Source organism: Hermetia illucens, chromosome 3 (genome assembly GCF_905115235.1).
Source record: "Hermetia illucens chromosome 3, iHerIll2.2.curated.20191125, whole genome shotgun sequence".
Classification (NCBI taxonomy): domain Eukaryota; kingdom Metazoa; phylum Arthropoda; class Insecta; order Diptera; family Stratiomyidae; genus Hermetia; species Hermetia illucens.
Genome location: NC_051851.1, coordinates 138,323,905 through 138,344,527, shown reverse-complemented (window position 1 = coordinate 138,344,527; position 20,623 = coordinate 138,323,905). Strand labels below are relative to the sequence as shown.

At 42.2% G+C, this 20,623-nt stretch overlaps 1 protein-coding gene across 1 annotated transcript in view; it reads left to right on the top strand.

The window, feature by feature from the left end:
- The first annotated feature begins 1,439 nt into the window (after positions 1–1,439).
- Positions 1,440–20,623, top strand: part of LOC119652270 (venom dipeptidyl peptidase 4) — a 42,946-nt gene continuing 23,762 nt past the window's right edge. The window contains exons 1-2 of the mRNA XM_038056254.1: positions 1,440–1,774; positions 1,846–2,026. Coding sequence (XP_037912182.1) covers positions 1,772–1,774; positions 1,846–2,026 — 184 coding nt within the window. The 5' untranslated portion in view covers positions 1,440–1,771. The remainder of the gene's footprint in view (positions 1,775–1,845; positions 2,027–20,623) is intronic.

Below are 20,623 nucleotides of genomic sequence, written 5' to 3'. Positions count from 1 at the left end.
CCTACACAATGACGAAGTCTATGAGCGATACCATGACCGTCAGGTTGTGGATAAAATCCGGCTCAATAGGTTACGGTGGGCGGGTCACTTAATCCGTATGAATGAGGATGATCCCACCCGGAAAGTCTATAAGGGCAATATCTATGGTAGAAAAAGAAGACGAGGCAGACCCTGCCTAAGATGGAGCGATGGCGTAGGTCAGGACGCCAGACAGTTTTTAGGGATATCGAATTGGTGGACCTCGGCGCAAAACCGGGATGTCTGGAGTTCCTTATTAAGGCAGGCCTAGACGCGATACCGGTTGTTGCGCCGTTGATGGTGATGATGATAATATGACTGTAATATGTACGTATGTCTTGTAGTTTGGAAAAATATGAAGGAATATGTTCGATTTGTAGCTATATACGGATAAAAAAATATTAGTTGAAGTTTCTTATTCCGACTCGTTTTCAATTTCCATTATTTACGCCAAAATGAATCGGTGAAACTAGATTTAAGTGCGGTTGCCATAAGTAAAGGATTGTCCTGCTATCGTGATTGGTAATACTCAACTCGTATTGATTATCAGAGCTCTCTCAGTCTCCACTGAAAGTTAGAAATTTCGATTTCGAGCGCAGTCGATGGAGGATAGATTAACTGAGGAGAACTAGATCAAGACACAGTATAACACTCTACGGCTCTCTCAGAGAAACGGAAAGGATTGGGGATTTAGGAAACTGGGTATTTTATATACAGGTGCCTGCCTCAGTTTCCTTCGAAGATTTCCGTGCTAGGAAAAAAGTACAGAAAATAATAAATCGATTTCGATAAGGTAAGCGATTTAACTAATTTGCTGAAGTATAAGATTCAAAAACTATACAAGATGGTTTCAAAAGATATGTACACTCGTACAACGTAGTCTACAAGACTGCCCAAAAAAGCGATTCAGTGTAAACTGAAAGCCAATCGGCTTAAATTTATCTTCACAATAAATTAGGAGCGGACTAAATTATTACACCCTCATTCGGTTCATGACCTTCAATAATTTTATCTTCAAGTCCCAATTCCAAATCCAGATTTGGTAAAATATATAGATGTGTCCATGTCAATGTCTTTTCACATTCTTCGTTATTGCCTTTCGCTATCTTTAACGCCCAAACGTTTGTAAGTTTTACTGGTTTCGCAAAGTAAGCATGCTAACATGTAGATTTCCGTCATGTATGAATTCCTCATAAGCACTGATTAGTATTCTGAACTTTATGGCATGTCGCCTTCTGGAGTCTACCCGTTCGTACCTACTTAGCACCGCCGCCGGGATTAATCTTGAGACTCTTATTGTTGCCTCTTATCAATCGATTTATTTTATGACCGCAGAGGACATGAGCGTATTTAATATTTCTTAACAAACACAATCAGTTTTCGATAAATTTTACTCCACAATTCAGCTCTAACGACCGCCATAAAAATTATTGTTCAGAGTTAGTCAGGTTTGAACGGTCGATTCACGATTTCTGTGGTGTCAGTTGGTGTCGATTCTTTCTCAAGTTGGGTAGTTGTAAGCAAGCCTTCTTGGAATTAACTAGTGCAGTCAGTCTTGACTACCCTTCGGGCACCGTTCGTCTAGTGAACTTTCCGCGGGAGTCGCGGTCAACTCGCATAGGTCTTAGGCAATCGAGTTATCGGTTCCATCCAGTGAAAGTTACTTGCATAAATAATTCCATAGAGGCTCTCACTCATCTAGTTGCACATATCAGTCTATGCTGGTGGATACTACGTAACACAGCGAGACAGAATGGTGAGATTTGCAAGCTGTTTGCTCATAGTGGACGACTTGAATTGTATTTTTCTTTATCGTGTGATTCCCAGAAACGTGCAGTGTGGGCGGTTTTAATTGTAGCTTGGTGTAACTTGGCGCATTCAGTGGCCGGAATACCATTTATAACACCGGGAAAGAAGCAATCCGCATCAACGCTAAAACCATTCAGTTTAGATGATTTCCTGAATAAGACAATTACGTTTCGGGGATTTTCGGGAAGTTGGATTTCAGGTATGTGCTCAAGAGAAGTTAGGCAAACATAGTATGTATTATATTATGTGCATCAAAATATTGAATCAAAAATAGTACCAAAATTAACATTTCAAGGTTGTTCATGTCTAGTTTAAATAATTAACAATTCATTGGCCCAACAAATCAGATACAGAAAAACCGGAATGTGCAAATATCCTTTAATTTTTCTGGGTATATGCTAAAACCTAGTTGAACCTTCTCTTCGTGACCCCATTTTGAAAAATTACCTTGAACATATAGTATGTCTCAAATCTAGATCAAATCTTGAAATATTTGACATTTTCTCATAAACATAAAAGAAGTAGACACTTTAATCCCCAGTCAAGATAGTATTACAATTAAAAGATTGTTTTCTAAAGTAGTTTGGAATTTGAAGTGTAGACGCGCTGAATTTATTTTTTGCTTGTCCTAATTTTGAATAGTTCATGTTTGGATTGATATACACAGACATACATATATATTTTTTGTAACATGGAAGTGTACAATCCGATTGCCTACGTGAGTACCTAATCTAGAGCTGGGACATATACATATAATTTTCGTCAACTAAATCTGCTCTTACAGGATCACCTTTTACGAATTACTGTGTGTGTTGGGCTTGCCGTTTGATCTTTATGATCCGAAGTCTTCCTCGTCCTATATTTTTATAATTGTAGAGAAAGCTGCAAGCCAGTTTTTCTCGCAGTTAAACATCTCATCTCTGTAGCTGCAATATATTCTGGGCACACATTTTCGTCTCTAACACTCTGTTCAATCTCCCTTTTTCAGCATCGAAGGAATCGCATAACATGTCTTCTTGGTCCTTCGGTATGCTACCATATCATTTGCATAATCATCGATGGCAAATGGATACAGATATTGTCTATAACAGCCTCGGTGCATAATATGGTAGTTCTTTTCCCGTGTCTCCGCTCAAACCATTTCCTTATATAAAGGATGAGATGATGCGTCCACCCACTCTTCGGGGATTTGTTCTGTCAACCCCTTAAAGCCTTGTATTTCTTGATTATCTATCCACCCCCTTTTTCTAGTACATCACCTGCATTCCCTAAGTGATTAATTAATATTAATTGAAATTATTGTTTGCCGTAATTAACGTTTCCACATCTGATATTATCCTAAATGGGCTACCCACTCGCAGAGCGCGGTAAAACGAACTTGTCTTCTTTGCCCTTTCTTGGCCTGTCAGCGTCTCTGTTTGCATGGGTGATGTTAACAGAAGTATGAATGTCATTACTATAGCTACGATCACCACCGACTGTATTTCGCCTTATCGACATTCGGAGAAACTCTTGAAAGCACTGAGAAGATTTTGTGTGCCTTTTGAAGCTTGAGCTCTGTGAGTTGGCCTTAAGAATACACCCAAAGTATTCTCTGCTTGTCGTGAGAGGCGACTAAAAGGGATAGTTATGAGCTAGCAACATTCAAATTTTGAAACTTTATTGCTACCGAAATGTCAATTACGTCTGGGATAGGGACTGCCCTCATGGCTGCGGCCTTTGACTATCGAAAACCGACTATGATCGGTTTCTGAAATATGCACAAGCTCCTCAATAAGGGTTTCGAGGGTCCTTAAAATGCTTGATTTTTCCAACTTGAACGGGAATTCCAGCGATATAAGCTGGAGATTTTGTGTCTAAGCGAAGTACGATGGTGGGAGTCTGGGGACTACTCCTCTCTTGCTACACTAGTGGCAATGTGCTTTTGTACTCTGGAAAGTCGGATTGTTTCTGGCGGCTATCGCAAGGCACGCTCTCTTGACCTGGGAGCCGGTGTCTGACAGACTTTCGATATAGTGGAAAAGGATGCTTTCTACGCGTAATTAAACGCAGTTCAGGAGAGGCTTCGTGATAAGTAATCTGCTAAGGTGGGACCCGACAACAACTTCCTCGGACATGTGATAAGGGAACTCGGTCTTGGCGACCGCAAATGTAATGGAGGGAGCATTTCTGCAACTTCCGCCGCCCCGTCATTGGTGGCACATTGTTCGTACGAGCAATCAGATCGATCACTTTGTGATTAGCAGAAGATCTAGGAGTTGCCTCCTGGATGCGCGTGACAAAAGAGGCGCTGATATCGGCCTCGAAAGGGGTCACCTGATGGTCGCTTACGTACACTTGCGTGTTGTGTTTATCACTTTTCGTAAGGTTGGAAAGCTGCGACCCGCTAAGTTCAACATCGGCCGCTTGTATGTCCCAGTTCTCCGTCGACAGTGGGAGAGCTATCTTTCTGATCGGACGGCGGATATACTAAGCAACCCGCCTGGGAATATTGATGAGCATTGGGTCGCCATCAAAAATAGTCTTTTCTTGGGTGCTACACAGTTCAGCGTAGTGTACGCCGTCACCAAAGGGAATTTGCTATTGTGCCGATCATGAAAGATGCCGCAGATCGCAATGATTTTAAGAATGTATACCTCATCACGAAAGAGCTTGCATGTGGTCGTAAATTTTTCGATGGCCCTGTGAAGAACGTCGGTTGACTTCTTATTCACGATGATGAATAACTGCAGAGGTGGAAAGAACACTTCTTAACCGTATCACATCCGGTGAAGTTCCTCCTCTTATAGATGAAATGGTTTGTCACTATAAAATGTGGATACGGACTGTTCCTACAAGCAGAAGAGAAATCATTTCTGCACCAATGCAGAATAAGGTTTCCCCGAAGAATTATTTATCGCTGCACCTCCAATTACTGTAGATCTACTACTCCCACTCGTATGGAAATCTTGGGAATCCGAGACCTTTCCGAGAGAGTAGAAGAAGGGGATTATCGTTAAGATTCCAAAGAAGGGCACGCGTTTTGAGTATAACAATTGGGGTATCTGCGTGCTCCTTGTCGTCGTAAATATAATAGCTAAAATAATCTGCATCAAAGAACATATCGGAAACTTGTTCGAGAGAGAGATGGCTGGTTTTCACTTTGGATCCTCCTGCATTGGCTATATTAACACCCTTTGGATCATTTCGAAACAATGTGCAGTGTTTAGATCTTCGCTACATTTGCTCTTCATCGTTTTCGAGAAAGCTTTCGATAACAAAAACAGGGAGTGTATCTGGGGTGCTCTACGCAGGAGGGCATGCCATTCCAACTAATAGCTATTTTCAGGGCGACATATGATGGCGCGTGTGTGACTTGCCGCACCGGGGTAAAATCTCAGAGGATTTTGAGGTCTAAAGCGCTAGCGCTGCATCTTGTCGCTTACATTATTTCTTCTTACTATCGATAACGTTCTCCATCCTATCTTGTCCGGAGGACGTGGAGGAATTCAATGGACTATAACATCTTTCCTCAAACACCTCGACTACGCTAATGACATCTGTTTGCCCTCTCACCGGGCTATGGAACTTGGTAAAATGGTGCTATTTTTGGAAAGAGATGCAATTAGAGTTGAACCGAAGATAAACACCAACATAACCAAGGTTCTCTGTCTGAAAGTTCATGACACTATCCCCATCTGTATTAATGGGCAGAGCATCGAAGGTGTCGATCAATTTAAATATCTAGGCAGCTTGGTTTCAGCTGTGGAAGGCGGGAGTGGCAGTGGGTAGCTCACACATTAAGGAGGGGCGACAATTACATTGCACTCTCCCAAGATGGCCGACGAGTGGGTCGTCCCGAGAGCACTTGGCGTATAACAGTAGCAGGAGGAGCGCGACCATCTCGGGAAGTAGTGACGAGGGGGGGGGGGGGGGCGGCATTTCAGGTAATCGCGAACGATGCCACGTAAGTGTGGCTGACGCGCTATACCCCACTAAGGGATGAATGGCAACCATATATTGAAACTCAACTTCGCTTCGATTATCACCTCCAAACATTCAACACCCGACTTCGACATAACAATATGTCCACCTACTTCCACTTGCATAATGTTCCTCGTCCTGCACGAACAATACGACTTCTGTCCCATTCTTCACAAAGGTGGCATCTTTTGGGATGGGTAAGGGAAAAGCCGAATTGATTCATTATCAATTGGCAGAGTTGAATTCACTTTTCATTTCTAGCATGAACAACGTAAAGCAATTAACAGTAGCTACACTCCAGGTGTGGCAAAAATCCTACTGCCGCACCGAAAGACCCCTATTTTTAACGGTGGGTTGGACAACAGGCAAATAGAAAGATATAATGCTTGGCCCATGGCCTTCTTGGTAAAAATGTTTGCTCTTTCGGCTGAGTAGGAAATTGCTCTTCTCTCGGACAAAGGTCGGGTCCAGTCTTCAGTACCGCCTTCAAGACTTTGTTAGCAATGTCATCAAGCCTGGGGCCTCGTAATTGTCGATCCTCTCACATATTTTCCGCAATTCCTCTTCATTGACTCGAAGTAAGACGCACTTGTTGATCTCTGTTTGAATTCCATACTTTCCGTGGAAACTGAAAAAGAGGCTATTATTTCTTCAAGAGGACGTGGCAGATGTCCTGGTGATCCTGAGCGTTAGGTTCCATTAGAGTAAGCAGAGTTAGGCAAACGAGCAGTACCAATAGGAACATTTTGATATACAATTCATTGGTTAAGTATGTAGTTTTGCACTATAAACGAAATTACATATTGTCCAAAGATATTAAGGTAATTTGTTTGAAGTACTCATGCCATATTGGGCCCTTGGTACGTCTATTCAGTTAGCTTGTTACCTCTGCTGCTCGTAACCATTTGTAAATTCCGCGAAAGGCTCTGTTTCACTATTCTTCCTTGAAGAAGGTACTTCCGAAATATCTTCATTGTAATTCAGAAGAAATCGGGCAAGTGTGCTCCAGTGGTCTCAAGTTGTTTCAGTGCCGAGAGATTTCCAAATAACTAGTTTTGCTCGTGTGAATACTTCCGGTTCTGATGGTAAAACTAGATCCAGCTAAGCTCCAATGGTATTCAATATTTGTGGGCCGCTAACTGCTTTCCAATTCACTTTGACATGAATGGGAGATGGATGTAAAATAGTTTCGAGTACGACTAACGGCGAAGTTCCCACCGCTTCAATAATGCTTTACACTTTGGATTTGTGCTAGCGACTCTTTGTTGCTTTCAATGTTTAGCCTATGGTACCCGAATATACATGTCCATATCAACTCAAATATTTGTGTAGAGATTATCTCAACCACAGCAAGTTATTCATTACGAGGAGGCTTCCTTCCGACAACGATATGATCCTTCCTCCATTTAGGTATCTGGAGAATGCAACTGGTCAACTGTAGATCCTTTGCATGCCATCTTGTTGGGAAATAACACTTTTTATTTCCCATTAGAGGAGGTTGGGAATTAGGAGATAGGGATTGACACTAGGGATAGATAGGTTTTGTAAATTGGGATTGGGAGTAATTACCGGTATAAAAGACAATTATATCTTGGGGGTCGAAAGGCGACTTTGAGATCAGGAGGAGTTGAGGGAACAGATGAGAATGAAGAAGACTCTCTTTGACGGTGTTGATCTACAGAACTTGGATGAAAAGAGGATTGAGGTGTGCCTTCGAAATATCCGAATACAAAGAAACACTGGATTCCATTATCATCCCTAGGTAGGCGACTTCATTCACAGTGGGAGTGGGTAATGTATCTCCTGTCGTCAAGGGATGGGGTGGTAATTGGGTAAAGTATTGGTTAAGCTAAGAATTTATATGAGCTTTTCCGAGGGAAATGTTTTTGGTAGACGTATAAAGCATCAGATCATTCACAAATTGTAGGATTTTGATGGGATTATCGTCAGAACTCGATTTAGTAAGGTCAACGATGAACAGGCGAAACAGGATTGCTGAAGGGCCGAATCTTGGGCCAAGCCTGCTAGATATATGTATGGGGTTGAAAGGTGTTTTTGACTGTTGACTTGCAACTTCCATCAATCGCATCGGTGTGACAAAATGAATGGGAAGTTCCACCGGGGATGGGTGAGAGGTCCGGGTGATTGACGATTTGGTGAATAGATTTTATGTGACTGAGGTGCGGTAGAAAGATGGGATCCATTGGAGTCGAAAAATTAATTCGCTGACCGCACTTTCGAAAACTTAGTCGGCGCAATGGTGTGCTCCAAGGCAGTGTTTAGCCAGCACGTTAACCTTCCCGGGCAGCTGTTGAGATATGATTGGGGTTTGTTGGGCAAGGGCAAATATACTGATTTCCCGGGACATGCCTAAGTTTTACTTATATGCTGGAAAGGTGATTGGTGTTGTTGGATATGACACTGTTGGATGGGAACAGGAGTGGGTCAAGTGGATACGATTAATGTCTTTCAAGTTCGAATTTTTGAAATCCGAAAGAGAAGGTGGGGCGGAACCGCAACTCTTTCAGAGAGTTTAATGTCGAAGGTTAGTCACTTTATGGAAAGTGATAGACGCTAAGCTAAAGTGGGACGGGTGCAGGCTTATTCAACGTTTGTTGAAAAGCGGTTGAGTCTTTCACCATTCTGGTTCGACTGTGCATCAAATCAAGAATGGTGCCTAGCGTTGAGGTCTCCACCAATTATTAGGTACCAAGCCTTATGTTATGGTTTTTGTTGGGAAGCGCGGAAGGAGTGAATCCGTTGTAAATCCTGGGTATTGTGGGACTGGTCAGAACAATAAACGGTAACAAAGACCGAGTACGATTGGGTTTCAAAGGAAAGTAACTTCGAGTGGTTTGAAACTGTTTACGGGTGATAAATATGGCTAAGATATGAATTTCTTACGGAAAAGGATAGGTACACCACCACCGATGGAGTGGGGATTGTGGATTGTGGGGAGTCAATACGGAAAAGGCTCGGCTCATCAAGGAATGACTTGAACTTGTGTTTACGAGCTCAAGACACTACGGTCGTAGGATACCGACAGCCAAGAGTCTGCTTGTCCACTTCCGAAATCCACAGCGTTTCAGAAATGCTGCACAATAAAAAGATTTTTTTCTGCTCCTTTATAATTGCTTGATTTCAATAGTAATTTTTACCCATGAGTGGAAAAACATGTCCCCAACTCGCGTAAATACGAACACCCGCGCACAATAGCAAATGCGTACATTTGCATGCCGATATGCAGCAGACAATTACTTTCTCCTTCATATAGTATGATACGCCCTCTGCGAGACTACCACCAGAGGTGGAAAGGGACATAACCATCGTAGTTCAAGCCCAAGCTAGACCAAAGCTAGGGATCAGAAAAGGTGGAGTAAGTTGCTCTCCAATTGAGCTGGTCTGCCATCAAGTAGATGTGGACTTAGCATCACTTTCAAAATCCCTTCCGTCTCCACTTGAGGAAAATCCAGTCCGAGGCGGAGGCTATGCAACAGATAACATAGTTGACAAGGAATCAGGTACCAGAATTCACTCTATACTCTCGACCCGCGTCCTACAAGTTGGTTTAATTCAACTAAGAATATGCTAGCGAAACTTTGACTGACTTTATAATCGAAAGTCTTATCAAACCGATAATGTTAATATAATTATTCTCCTATATTGCACCCTATTGGGTTATATTGTTTTATTCAAGTGCATTATTTACAATGCATATACGTATGTGTGATAAGTGGTCCGTTTATGATCAATTAGACGAAAGTAGATAAGAAAATGAAATTTAAATTTCACAATTTAACCTGGAGAAATCTACAAAATAACACAATCAGATGCATTCAACGTGTGGCAAAAAAATTACATTTCACGCTGAAATTCTAGTAGATTAGAAACTGCGCCTAGTGGTCCCTGGCTTAAGGCGAACCAGTATCGCTGAAATTCTCGCTTAACAGATTAAAAAAACTTAATACGTACTAATTAAGGAATGTGCCCAAAAACTGATCTAGCCCGTTTAGCTTAATATTGTAAGTTGTTTCGTCCCTTACGTTCTCATTTCATGACGTTGGTTATAATTTATGCAAAGTAGCAATAAAATTCAGATTTCAGATTGTTTAAAAATATTTCGAAAAGGAATCCGATTGCAATAAAATGAGGCACAAGGAAGAGAGCAAAACAGGCAGAGTAAAGCATTTTTATTACCTTTTATGCATACCTACTATACATGAAAGTAGGTTAATGTGAATTATACATTTACGCAGGCTGAACAGTGATAATAAAGATAATGAATTATAAATAACAGTAAAATCATGGAGAGTGCTTATATGTTTAAGTAAGTAGTTGTTTTTTGTTCCTCGATGTATTCCGTGTATTTGTTTTGTAGAATAACGCAATAAGTTAATAAGACCTAAAGAGATAAAGTTCTTAGTGTGGCACATATCTCAAAACCACTTCAGGTTTGTCTGTGTTCATCAAGGAAGCTCTCTCTCTCCACTCCTCTTGGTTCTTGTCATAGACGCTGTTATGGCAGACACTCAACATTCAGCGCTCTACTATTCTATGCAGATGATATTTTCTTAGCATCTTGCTATAAAACTGATCTCGAACAACTTGTACAAAAGCGGAAGGACCTCAAAATGCAGCACAAACCTGAATAAAATAGCGTTTTTGACATCTAATCCAAATGAAACAGGCACTATTACTGCCAGCGAGAACGACCTGCTCAGAACTAAACGACTCAAGTATCTCAGATTAATGGTATCAGCCAAAGACAGTTAACGTCACCTTCAGGTATTGAAACAAAGTTGTTGCAACAGATCTTGGTTAGGTCGAAATGAAGACATCTGCGAACGGTATAGTATACATGATGAAAACATTATGAGAGGGGTGTCTTAAATAATATGGTCATATAATTCCCGCTGACGAGAGCTGGATTAGTTTGAACATCGAAATCGATGGGATGATCACAAGGCCGGCCAACACAACATTGGCTTGCCCACCGAGATGATGATTTAAGAGCCTCTCGACTCCATCCAGACTAAGATCAAGAAAAGTGCCGATTTAGATCTAGACAAGCCCACCGAGGTTGAAGAGGGAAAAGATTGTTCAAATAATTTAAATTAACCCAGTATATTCATCATCGTGGCACTACAGCTCGACGTCGGCCCCTGGTTGCCTGGATCGTTGTCCTCTAGTTCACATGACCGCGTCCTCCAATCTTGGCCGTACTCTCGGTCTTCCTCGTGGGCTCGCTCCGTTGATGCGTCATCCGTTCATAACCTTTTTAGGCATGCGATCGTCGTTCATTCGTTGGACATACCCTGCCCACTGAAGGTGTTGTAATTTAACGAATTTCGAAACTGCTAGCTCATTATAGAGTCCATTCAACTCATGGTTGTACCGTAAATTGCTCCGAAATGATGGTTTTGTATACGCGCAGCTTCGTGTTTCTGCGCACATGTTTCGATTTCATTATGGGAAGGACGAGAAGAAAGTCTTATTCGTTAACTGCATCCGTCGCATGACCTCGCCAGTCTCATTAGCATCCTTTGGCAGGCTGCTACTATATAAAGCTGTCTAGGAATTCGTTGTTGAGGTTCCCTACGTTTATGATCGAATGAGCTGGTGTCCTACCTCTTGATTGCATCATTATTTTCTGTTTGTCCTCGTTGATGCGTAGTCAAACTTTTTTCGCAGCAGTGTCAAGAGCATGTAGAAGTTCCTCTGCGTCGGTCAGTTTTCGAGACATGATGTTGATGTCATCTGAAAACACTAAGAATTGTGTCGACTCAATGAGTAGCGTCTGGCTGGTGTTGGTATCCATTGCTTGGCTAACGTATTCGAGTGCTAGGTTGAAGAGCGTCGGCAACAAGCCCGTCGTCCTGCTTCAAACCAGTACGCGTTTCAAAAGGATCAGTCAACCTGTTCTGTTACCTGGCCTGTGAGATGAAGTTGGTCACAGTCAACTTCGTCAGTCGTACCGTACTAGTTCAGCTGGTATACCAAATTACAGCATTATATTGTATAATGCTCCACGATCTATACTCTCGTATGCCTGCTTGAAATCGACAAAGATTTAGTATACTTCAAGGTTATATTCCTTTGCAGGATAGCTCGTTCGCCATATGATCTTATTCTATTCTCCATAATTTTCGTCAGTATCTTATAGGATGAACAGACTAGTGAAATGCCTTTGTAGTTTCCACAACGCAATCTATTTCAAATGATGCTCCTGCGCCAATCGTCTGGGATCTCCCAGACCTCCCAGGTTTACAGCATTTAGTAGGCCAGTTCCACCGGATTTTAACAGCTCGGCTGGAATTTCGTCCGCATCTGGCGCTTTGATATCATTGACCGCACGGCGAGATCAACTGCTTCTGTTGTCGGAGGACGTGTAGTGGGGCCAGGATCATCAATACCGTCATCGATTTGGGCTACTCTACAAAATAGGACGCTCAGCGATTGTTAATGTTGTCGGCATCGCTGATGATGTTTCCATCTTTGTCCTTGCAGAGCCTAGTATTGGTTTGATAATCATTCTTAATTATCATACTTTCCTTTTTTGATTGCACGTTGGATATATTGTTTGTAGGCTTCGTTCTTTGCGTCAATTGATATTCTGCATTCATCGTCAATTCGCATTCGCTCGGAATTGTATTCCACGAAATTCTCTGCGGCTTTCTTGATGGTGCCTTCAAGTTATCCCCTGAACCTGTGTATATCTGTATTGCTGATGTCGTGCAGCATAGGTGATAGTTTTTCCTTTAGGGCGGCTGTATATGCCTGCGCCGTAGCATCGCGAAGATTTTAGTAGGGCTGATTCCCTATTGGTGCACTGAGAAGATTCTGCACCAATATGTTATCTTCACCAAGTGATGGTCAGAATCGCAGTTTGTTGCTCGCTAGGATCGTACATCCAATACACAGGACGCCCATCTGTTACCAATGAGGGCGTGGTCAATTTGGGTGACGATATATGAGTTTGACGATTTCCAGGTCTGTTTGTGAATGCGCCGATGCCGGATTTCTACTGTTGGCAAAATCAATTAATCGTTGACCATTATGATTACATTTCTCATGGAGGCTGTGTCCTCCAGTGATCCCCGATGCCTGCTTCTGTTTCCGATTCTCGTATTGAAATCTGTCTTCAGTGTCTTCAGGCGTGCATAAAACACGTTTTTCACTGCAACTTTCTTGATTTCAGTCGGGCCAATGAGCCAGAGGTTGAATGATGATGCGAATCACACACAACGTTTCGTTTATAGGTTTGAAGTCGATAACGTGCTCAATATAAATGCAACTTTGAACTCCTTGTGACCCGATGGTTTGCCACTTCTGGAAATTGTGTGCGAATCCACATCGCTTAGTGCGCTGCCAATCCAATTGGTTTCCTGAACTGCAATCAAGCTCAATTTGTAAATCTCGACGTGTTGAAGGAGGGCCTTGGTGGCCCCTGGTTTGTCCAAGGAATATGCATTCCAGGATCCGAAAGAATAATCGGTTAGAGGTTTGCTTGGTTATCGTCGTTTATCCGTCCAATCCAAGGTATATGTTCCAGGTTCCTTGAAATGCAGTAGTTTTTACATGAATGGGTTGTTGGCCCATCGCAAAACCCTATCCAGGTGTGGCCTTGGTGATCGCTACTTCAGGTGTTTCAAAACGTGTCCGAGTTTAAACAACTATGTTGTAGGTCTGGCTACGTAATTCGTTATACCTTACTCCCCTGAGACGCTTATGTGTAACTCAGCTATTCAGGCTACAGCTATCTCTCCTTCCTTCTTTCGCAACCATGGGTTGGGACAGGCTACGATGGCGGTTTTTCAATATATTATGGTCGCCAATATCATCTGAATGGATCACCAACGTTGCCAGTTCCGCTTTACCACTTGGCGCCCTTTCTTACCGTGTGACCTATCCACTTAATAGATCTTAACAGATTTTTAGATCACATCTAGGCTATTATAAATAAGAGATACTTAGCTTTTAAATTGCAAAAGATCTTACATTGAATAAGGGTCTATTAACCAGTGTGTGTTTGTGGCTGTCAGTTCCAGTTATGGCGTTTTTCTTTCAATGCATTTTTCCATATTAGAGGCTTGTCGAACTGAATCTTTAAATATTGTAATTCATTTGCCTGGAAGGTTTTAACGTTTTCTAGAATTGCTAGACGACAAGTATCCTTATTCAGACTAAAACTTGTTAGCTCTTGAGTTCGCTTGCTGATATGCCATATATTAAACCATTTTTTTACGTACTTGAGGACCGATAAGGTATTTTGTAAGCGATTTATGATTACATGCTGATTCTTAGCTCCTGTCAGACGGTTGAGTCTTAAGACCATCATCTACGTTCAGTTCGGCTTGTCAGTTACGCTGGAGGAACCCGCAGTGCACCCGACCGCTAGTTGAACTGAAAGCACCAGCAAACAATGCAGCATCATTAGTTCAACTTTGGACGTGGAAGGCGTTGAGACGCAAATTTGAGATATTTTTGGAAGCATTTATAAAAGAAATGCTTACTAGCGATAAAGATTAAAAATTAAATCCTCGCTCACAGCCTAAACAAATATGAAATGCTCGCTCACTGCCTAAGCACCCTGTGTTCGATGACCGTCGAGAGGGCGTATCAACGCACTCAGCTGCGACCCACAAACGTCCAAGCCGCCGGTCAACTGCGAATTGTTCAGGTGTAGATGGCGGCTTATACCCACTAAAACCACCTCCTTCTTCCATTCTCCCTCGGAATTTTCATATAATGTTGAGTCGTGGGATTGGATCAGCATTTACCCTGTACTCGTGTTAATATTCGCCTTCGACTTTAGTCCATACCCTCCTTCGATTTCAACATATGCTTCAAAAGACGTGTTTTGCGTCCTCTGCAATGGGGGCGATATGGTGAATCGTCGCCCTCAGAAGCTGCGTGAAGTCGAAACCAACTTCCTCGTGGGCTCGCTCGATCCTTCTCCGAATATCCCATGTGATTCTGTAGGTCCAACAGCTTTTTTCTGACTTATTCCACTATATCCTGTCAACCAGCAAAAATTTCACTTCATGGGAGTTGCTGCCTACGGGCAGAAGGTTCTCCGGTGAGATATGGTCGATCATAAAGATGTTGGCCTTCTCTTGCCAGAATATCAATCGGGATTATCGGGCTATCACGCAGACTACTTCGTCAGATATTGTTCCAGAAGCGCAACATATTCGGAGTGCGGTACGCAGCTCCAATTTTTCTTTTATTTGAATTATTTCCTGGTGCATGCATCCATACTGCTTATAGTAGCATGAACTGTGGCCACCCTAGAAATGAGAATTCCACGGGTTGGACCACCTAAATTTGGTAGCATTCTCGTGATGAGTGATTCGGTGTGACATTTGTCTTGATTACTGCACATTCCACATGTGATTTGAAATTCAGCCCCTGGTCAGTAATTATGCCCAAATACATGAGCAGAGGCTAGGAAAGTATTGTTTGTGTCCCAACTTTGATCTTCATAGACGTGAACGTTTCCGCTAAGTGACAAGTACCACTTCCGTTATATGTTCTGCGAGCAACAACTTGATATTGTGTATAGCATGGTTTCAAAACTGATGGCCCGGTGGTCACTTGTGCGTAGTCCTGACATACCACTGGAGATACTTAGTTAAAATATCACTAACAAATGCGACACCTATCACCGACCCCATTTCTCTCCTTCGCAAAGTTTTGGCGCTTCCAATGTTTGTGAGAACAAAATTCAGGCGAGAAAGTGCTTCGTGTAATACACGTCCTCTTGCGTCCGTTTCTCGGCCGCCTCATTCTTCAGCCCATGCTTTGAAATCGCCAGCTATAATCTTATTGTTATGGTAGGTTGCATCCTCTCTACCTTAAATAGCAACTGTGAATGTATATACCACCTATTTTCGCTCTTGTGTAGCCCCTCTTGAGGGTCTCCGTGATTCCTAATATGACTCTATTTCCGAATGTACATTTCAACGCTCTTTCGCTCTTATCCGTAACTCAAACTCCACCGTGTAAATCTACTAATTACAGACAACGCCGTTTTTTTCAAGTACTGTCCAGAAGAGCAGGTCTTAATCTTCTTAGGAATGGGTTAGGTTTCGTTGTCAGAACCTCATTCACGCATAGAGTTGATCGTCTTTCTAATCGCCTGACGTATACTGTGATATGGGCGGTACCGATGTCGTTTATTTGCCTGCAGAACATCAAATTTTGTCTTTCTTTGCAATCCTTAGCAATGTTACTCTTTTTTCTACACTTACCGAACAGCCGGGACCTGTCAGTTTTTTTGCCACGTGGCTAAATTCTAAACACTGAAAGCTTCTTTTCGGAGAAATCTGCTCTCATATTCAGCGGACGACCCATCCGGACTTTGCTGGGCATGATAGCTCGTTTCGCCGCTTCAAGAGTTATGGACGCAGTTTGTATGCTCCCATACGCCTTCCTTAGCTGGAAAATATATGTTTCCTGTACTGACTGTATTCCTAGCTGGGACCGGGAATTTCCCTAATCATCTCATCCTATTCCCTATCCTTAATTACTACACAGGTATCTGTTTTGACGTTGAGCAGAATGTGTTCCCTGTTTTCCACCTTTATCCAAGTAGAACCTTCAGTGCATTTACCATCTTTCGCTGTAGAAACTGACAGTCTCTCGTGAGACAGCTTACTTATTTGCCGTGAGGGGAGAGGGTTTCTTTTCGGTTCTCGATTAGACTCTCGCAATCTTTTACGAAGCTGCATGGTTTTTTTTTGAGTCCGGTATACGTTGCGCTGCTGCATCTATAGGAGCACAGGAGCTTCTTCCTATTGGTTTCCGCCCTTCATTATTAGCTTTTAACTCTTCACGTATTTCAAGATATCCACCTGATCTTTGATCGCAGAACATTGACATACTCCATAAGGTTTTTTATCATCGTCCCAATCTTCGGAATCCCTTCGGGCTCACTATTCAAGTCTTTCAGTACTATCTATTACCCTTCTTAAATGGGTCACTTCTAATATTTACCACTGGCGATTTCTAACTGGCATCCTTGCTGGATGTTGCCTTATCTTTAAACGTTCAGATGATTCGGTGATTTATTTGATTAGATATTCATTTTGATACACAAACATGTAGGACGGGGTTTCTGTCTAACCTTTACTAGTCCCAGCCCGAGCCCTCGTATTGAATCTGGGAGCGACGTTCTGGTTTCCTGCGGGCAGACGCAGGTGGGCCACGCAAGCGGAGATAAGCGACTTTCAGATAATGTTCTAGTTCGAGGCTGATATCAGCGCCTTTTGTGTTAAGAAGACAACTCCTTTTGACGTTATTATTACGGTCCTTGTCAGTAAAACCAATACAGGGTTAATAGATTCTTGTTCGACGCCATTGATTTCCAATTTATTTATATAGACATATCGGTGTTTATCTCCCAGGGTTTAAGAAAGCGAATTGCGGATAGAATCAAAGTCAATCTTATATCAGATTTGATATTACTTCTGAAAGGTGTATCGGAGTACATGCAGTCCTGGGCGTCCATAGATAATGTTACCAATTTTTCAGTTCGAACTCAATTGAAACTGTATCTTTGGAATATCGCCTCTAAATTTCATGAAATTGCATAGTTCGCAAAAAACAATATTATCTATAAAAAGTGCTATTTAAATACCAGGAATTAATTTTATCTAACAATGCTATCGTGTTCTACATAAAAATGAACAACGTACTTAGACTCACTATGTCATGTAACTAAATTGCCATTGTCCAACGAGTATGGGGCATAAATTACCTATTTGAATTGAGAAATCAATTTAAAGTTGTTTGGTGTGGTTTCAACTCAGCTGGGTAGAAGGCGAGAGCGATACGTAGATAATTATGTAAATTTAAAAAATAGGTGAATTGAGATGTTTTTCTACTTACAAGTGAAATCTGGATCATGTAAGATATTTCCATTTGATTAAGTACATACAAAGGCAAAGATCCATATATAGGTGATGCGCACGCTCATCAGCGAGTCATTCTTGCTCGTTCCTATGAGAAACAGTGAATAAATCATCGATTAAATATACATTAGAGCAAAATGTGGTTTTTAGGATAATATTGATTGCTAAATAATAAAATGTAAACTGGCTACTCAGTTGGCTATGGCTCATTCGAAAACTGATTTAATATGGATCAACTTTGTTTTAAAGTGGCTAAAACCCTTGGCAACAATGGATTGCTCACATGTATCATACTAAACAATAATAAAGATTTATATTCAGGAAAAAAGATAGAAAGTTATCCAATGTTTATTGTGCGTCATAGACGATATGATTTTTATTTTGGGGTTTTTTAATGTTTTCGCGTGATTACTCTGCCTTGAGATACAAAGCTACGTTCGAATAATTTTTCTAAAATCATACAAAAAGCATATCAAATATCTTATAAGCAATCCAATAAAAGATATTATAAATGAATAGACTATAAATGCAAACTAGATGGAAACAATGAAGTTTTCACTTTCATGATTTAAACAAGTTTATGAAATTTGTAGGCAGGTGTTGTTACCACGTAAATGAGTATTTTGGGAAATGGTTTTTCCTTTATTGTCGATTCGCAATTATTGAGGAGCAATTTCATATCTGGTCCGAAAAAGTGAGCTGTGTAAGTAGCCGAAGCGGAAAAATTGTGTCCGTAAAGCTGCTGAGAATTTTACGTGCGGCTAACGCAAAAAGTTTTAAATGAGCTCGAGCGGAAATGGGTAAACTTAACAGATTGAGGAAAAACGGCTTGTTCGTTGAAGGTTTTTTAAGGTTTGGTTTGAGAAACAAAACCTTATTAAAATCGGTTCAACGTCTGTCTGTCTATCTTCTTTTTTTGAGGAGGTGTCAAAAACACTGGCCTGGATACGCCAGCGTGTGGTATTCTTCCCCACTAAAACCACCCCCGACTCCCCCCAAGCCCCGTGGAACCACCGTACAGTATTACATTACGAGGCGGTGTCAGCTCATTTTAGCTTGGTCCCCTTTCGTCTCTACGCGGCGTACGTAACCGCGCTTTTCTAGTCTCCACTGCCTTTCGCAGTTTGCTCTGGATAGATACGACCATGGAGTTGATTGCATCCCAGTCTCCCTGACATGCTAACATTCTTCGCACCAGATTCTCTCCTAGAGTCTCCTCTAGGTTCTTCCTTTCCTCCACAAACCTTGAACAGTGGAAGATACACACTCTGGGTCCTCTGGGACTCCATTGCAGTTTGGACAATCGGGTGAGGTATTTAGTTTACACCTGAACAGGTACTAGCGATATCCTCCATGCGCCGTGAGAAACGGAGTAAGATTATAATTAATCTCACCGTGCCGTCTCTCCAACCCCTCCTTGATGGCAGGGATGAGCCTGTGTGTCCACCGACCCTTTCCCGAGCGTTCCCAACGCTCTTGCCATCTATTTAGAGATCTCCCCCTTTCGGCGTTCTTCGTCTGCGATAAAGGAGAGATAGACTTCGCATTATATATATTCGTCATCTCATCTGCCAAGATATCAATGGGCATCATTCCAGAGATGACGAATGCTGCATCATCTGAGACAGTCCTGCATGCCGAGCACACCCTTAGGGCTGTTCTTCTGTAGACTGAACTCAGTTTGTTAGCGTTAAATGTAACCTGCAATGCCTTTCCCCAAACTGGAACTGCATAGAGCAGGATCGAGCTCACTACCCTAGCTATAAGCAACCTGGAAGCATGCCGTGGCCCTCCCACGTTCGGCATCATCCTTGCCAGGGCCACACTTGCAGTGGATGGTTTGTCATAAACTTACTACACGTGTGGCTTATAGCTAAGCTTCTCGTCTACCACTCCCAAGTATTTGATGGCATGCTTAGAAGTGATGATATGATTCACAATTTGAATACGGGCAAAATTTCCTTTACGGCGCTTGGTGATTACGACAGCTTCCGTTTTTTTCCTTCCCATTGTTTCAGACCAGAACTCTCTAGCCAATTCTTAACAGCACTGATCGCTTCGGATGAGTATAACTCAGCATCTTCGAGATGCTTTGCGACCACAACCAGCGCTATATCATCAGCGCAGCCCACCACCCTAGCTTCCTCCGGAAGGTTAAGATTAAGTACATCGTTGTACATGATGTGGGCCCAGTACGTACCCCTGTGGGACACCCGCGGAGACAACATACTCCTGGGGTTCGTCATCAGTATCATACTAAAGCCTCCGTTCTTGTAAATAGCTGTTGACAATAGCTGCAAGATAAGCGGGAATACCAATCTTTGCCAGAGATTCCCTTGTTAGGTTCCAATTGACCAAATTGAAAGCATTTCTCACATCCAGGGTCACTACAATGCAATATTTGCTAGCGCTGCCCTTTCCGTGGATTGCATCTTCGGCCAAGCCAGTAACCATTTTGATGGTATCAATAGTTGATCTGGCTTTACGGAACCCACACTGCGGATATAAGAGACCTAACTGACTCTCAACAACCGGGAGTAATCTATTATAGATTACTCGCTCTAGCATTTTGCCCACAGTGCCTAAAAGACAAATAGGTCTGTAGGAAGTTGGCTCACTTGGGGGTTTGCCAACCTTAGACAATAGCACCAACTTCTGTCGTTTCCATGATGCAGGAAATATCCCCTCGGACATGCATGCTTCGAACAATTCAGCGAACATGTCCGGTCTGGATTTCACGGCAAGCTTAAGGGCCTTATTCGACACGGTGTCCAGACCTGGAGTTTTGTTATCTCCTATCCTAGCTCAGATCTCCAGAAGCTCGTCACTGGTGACTGGCGGTATTGCCGTTTCGTTCAGAGGTCACTGGAAGCTTTCTATGCCCTCCCCTTGCTGAGGAAATAACCCTTGGATAATTT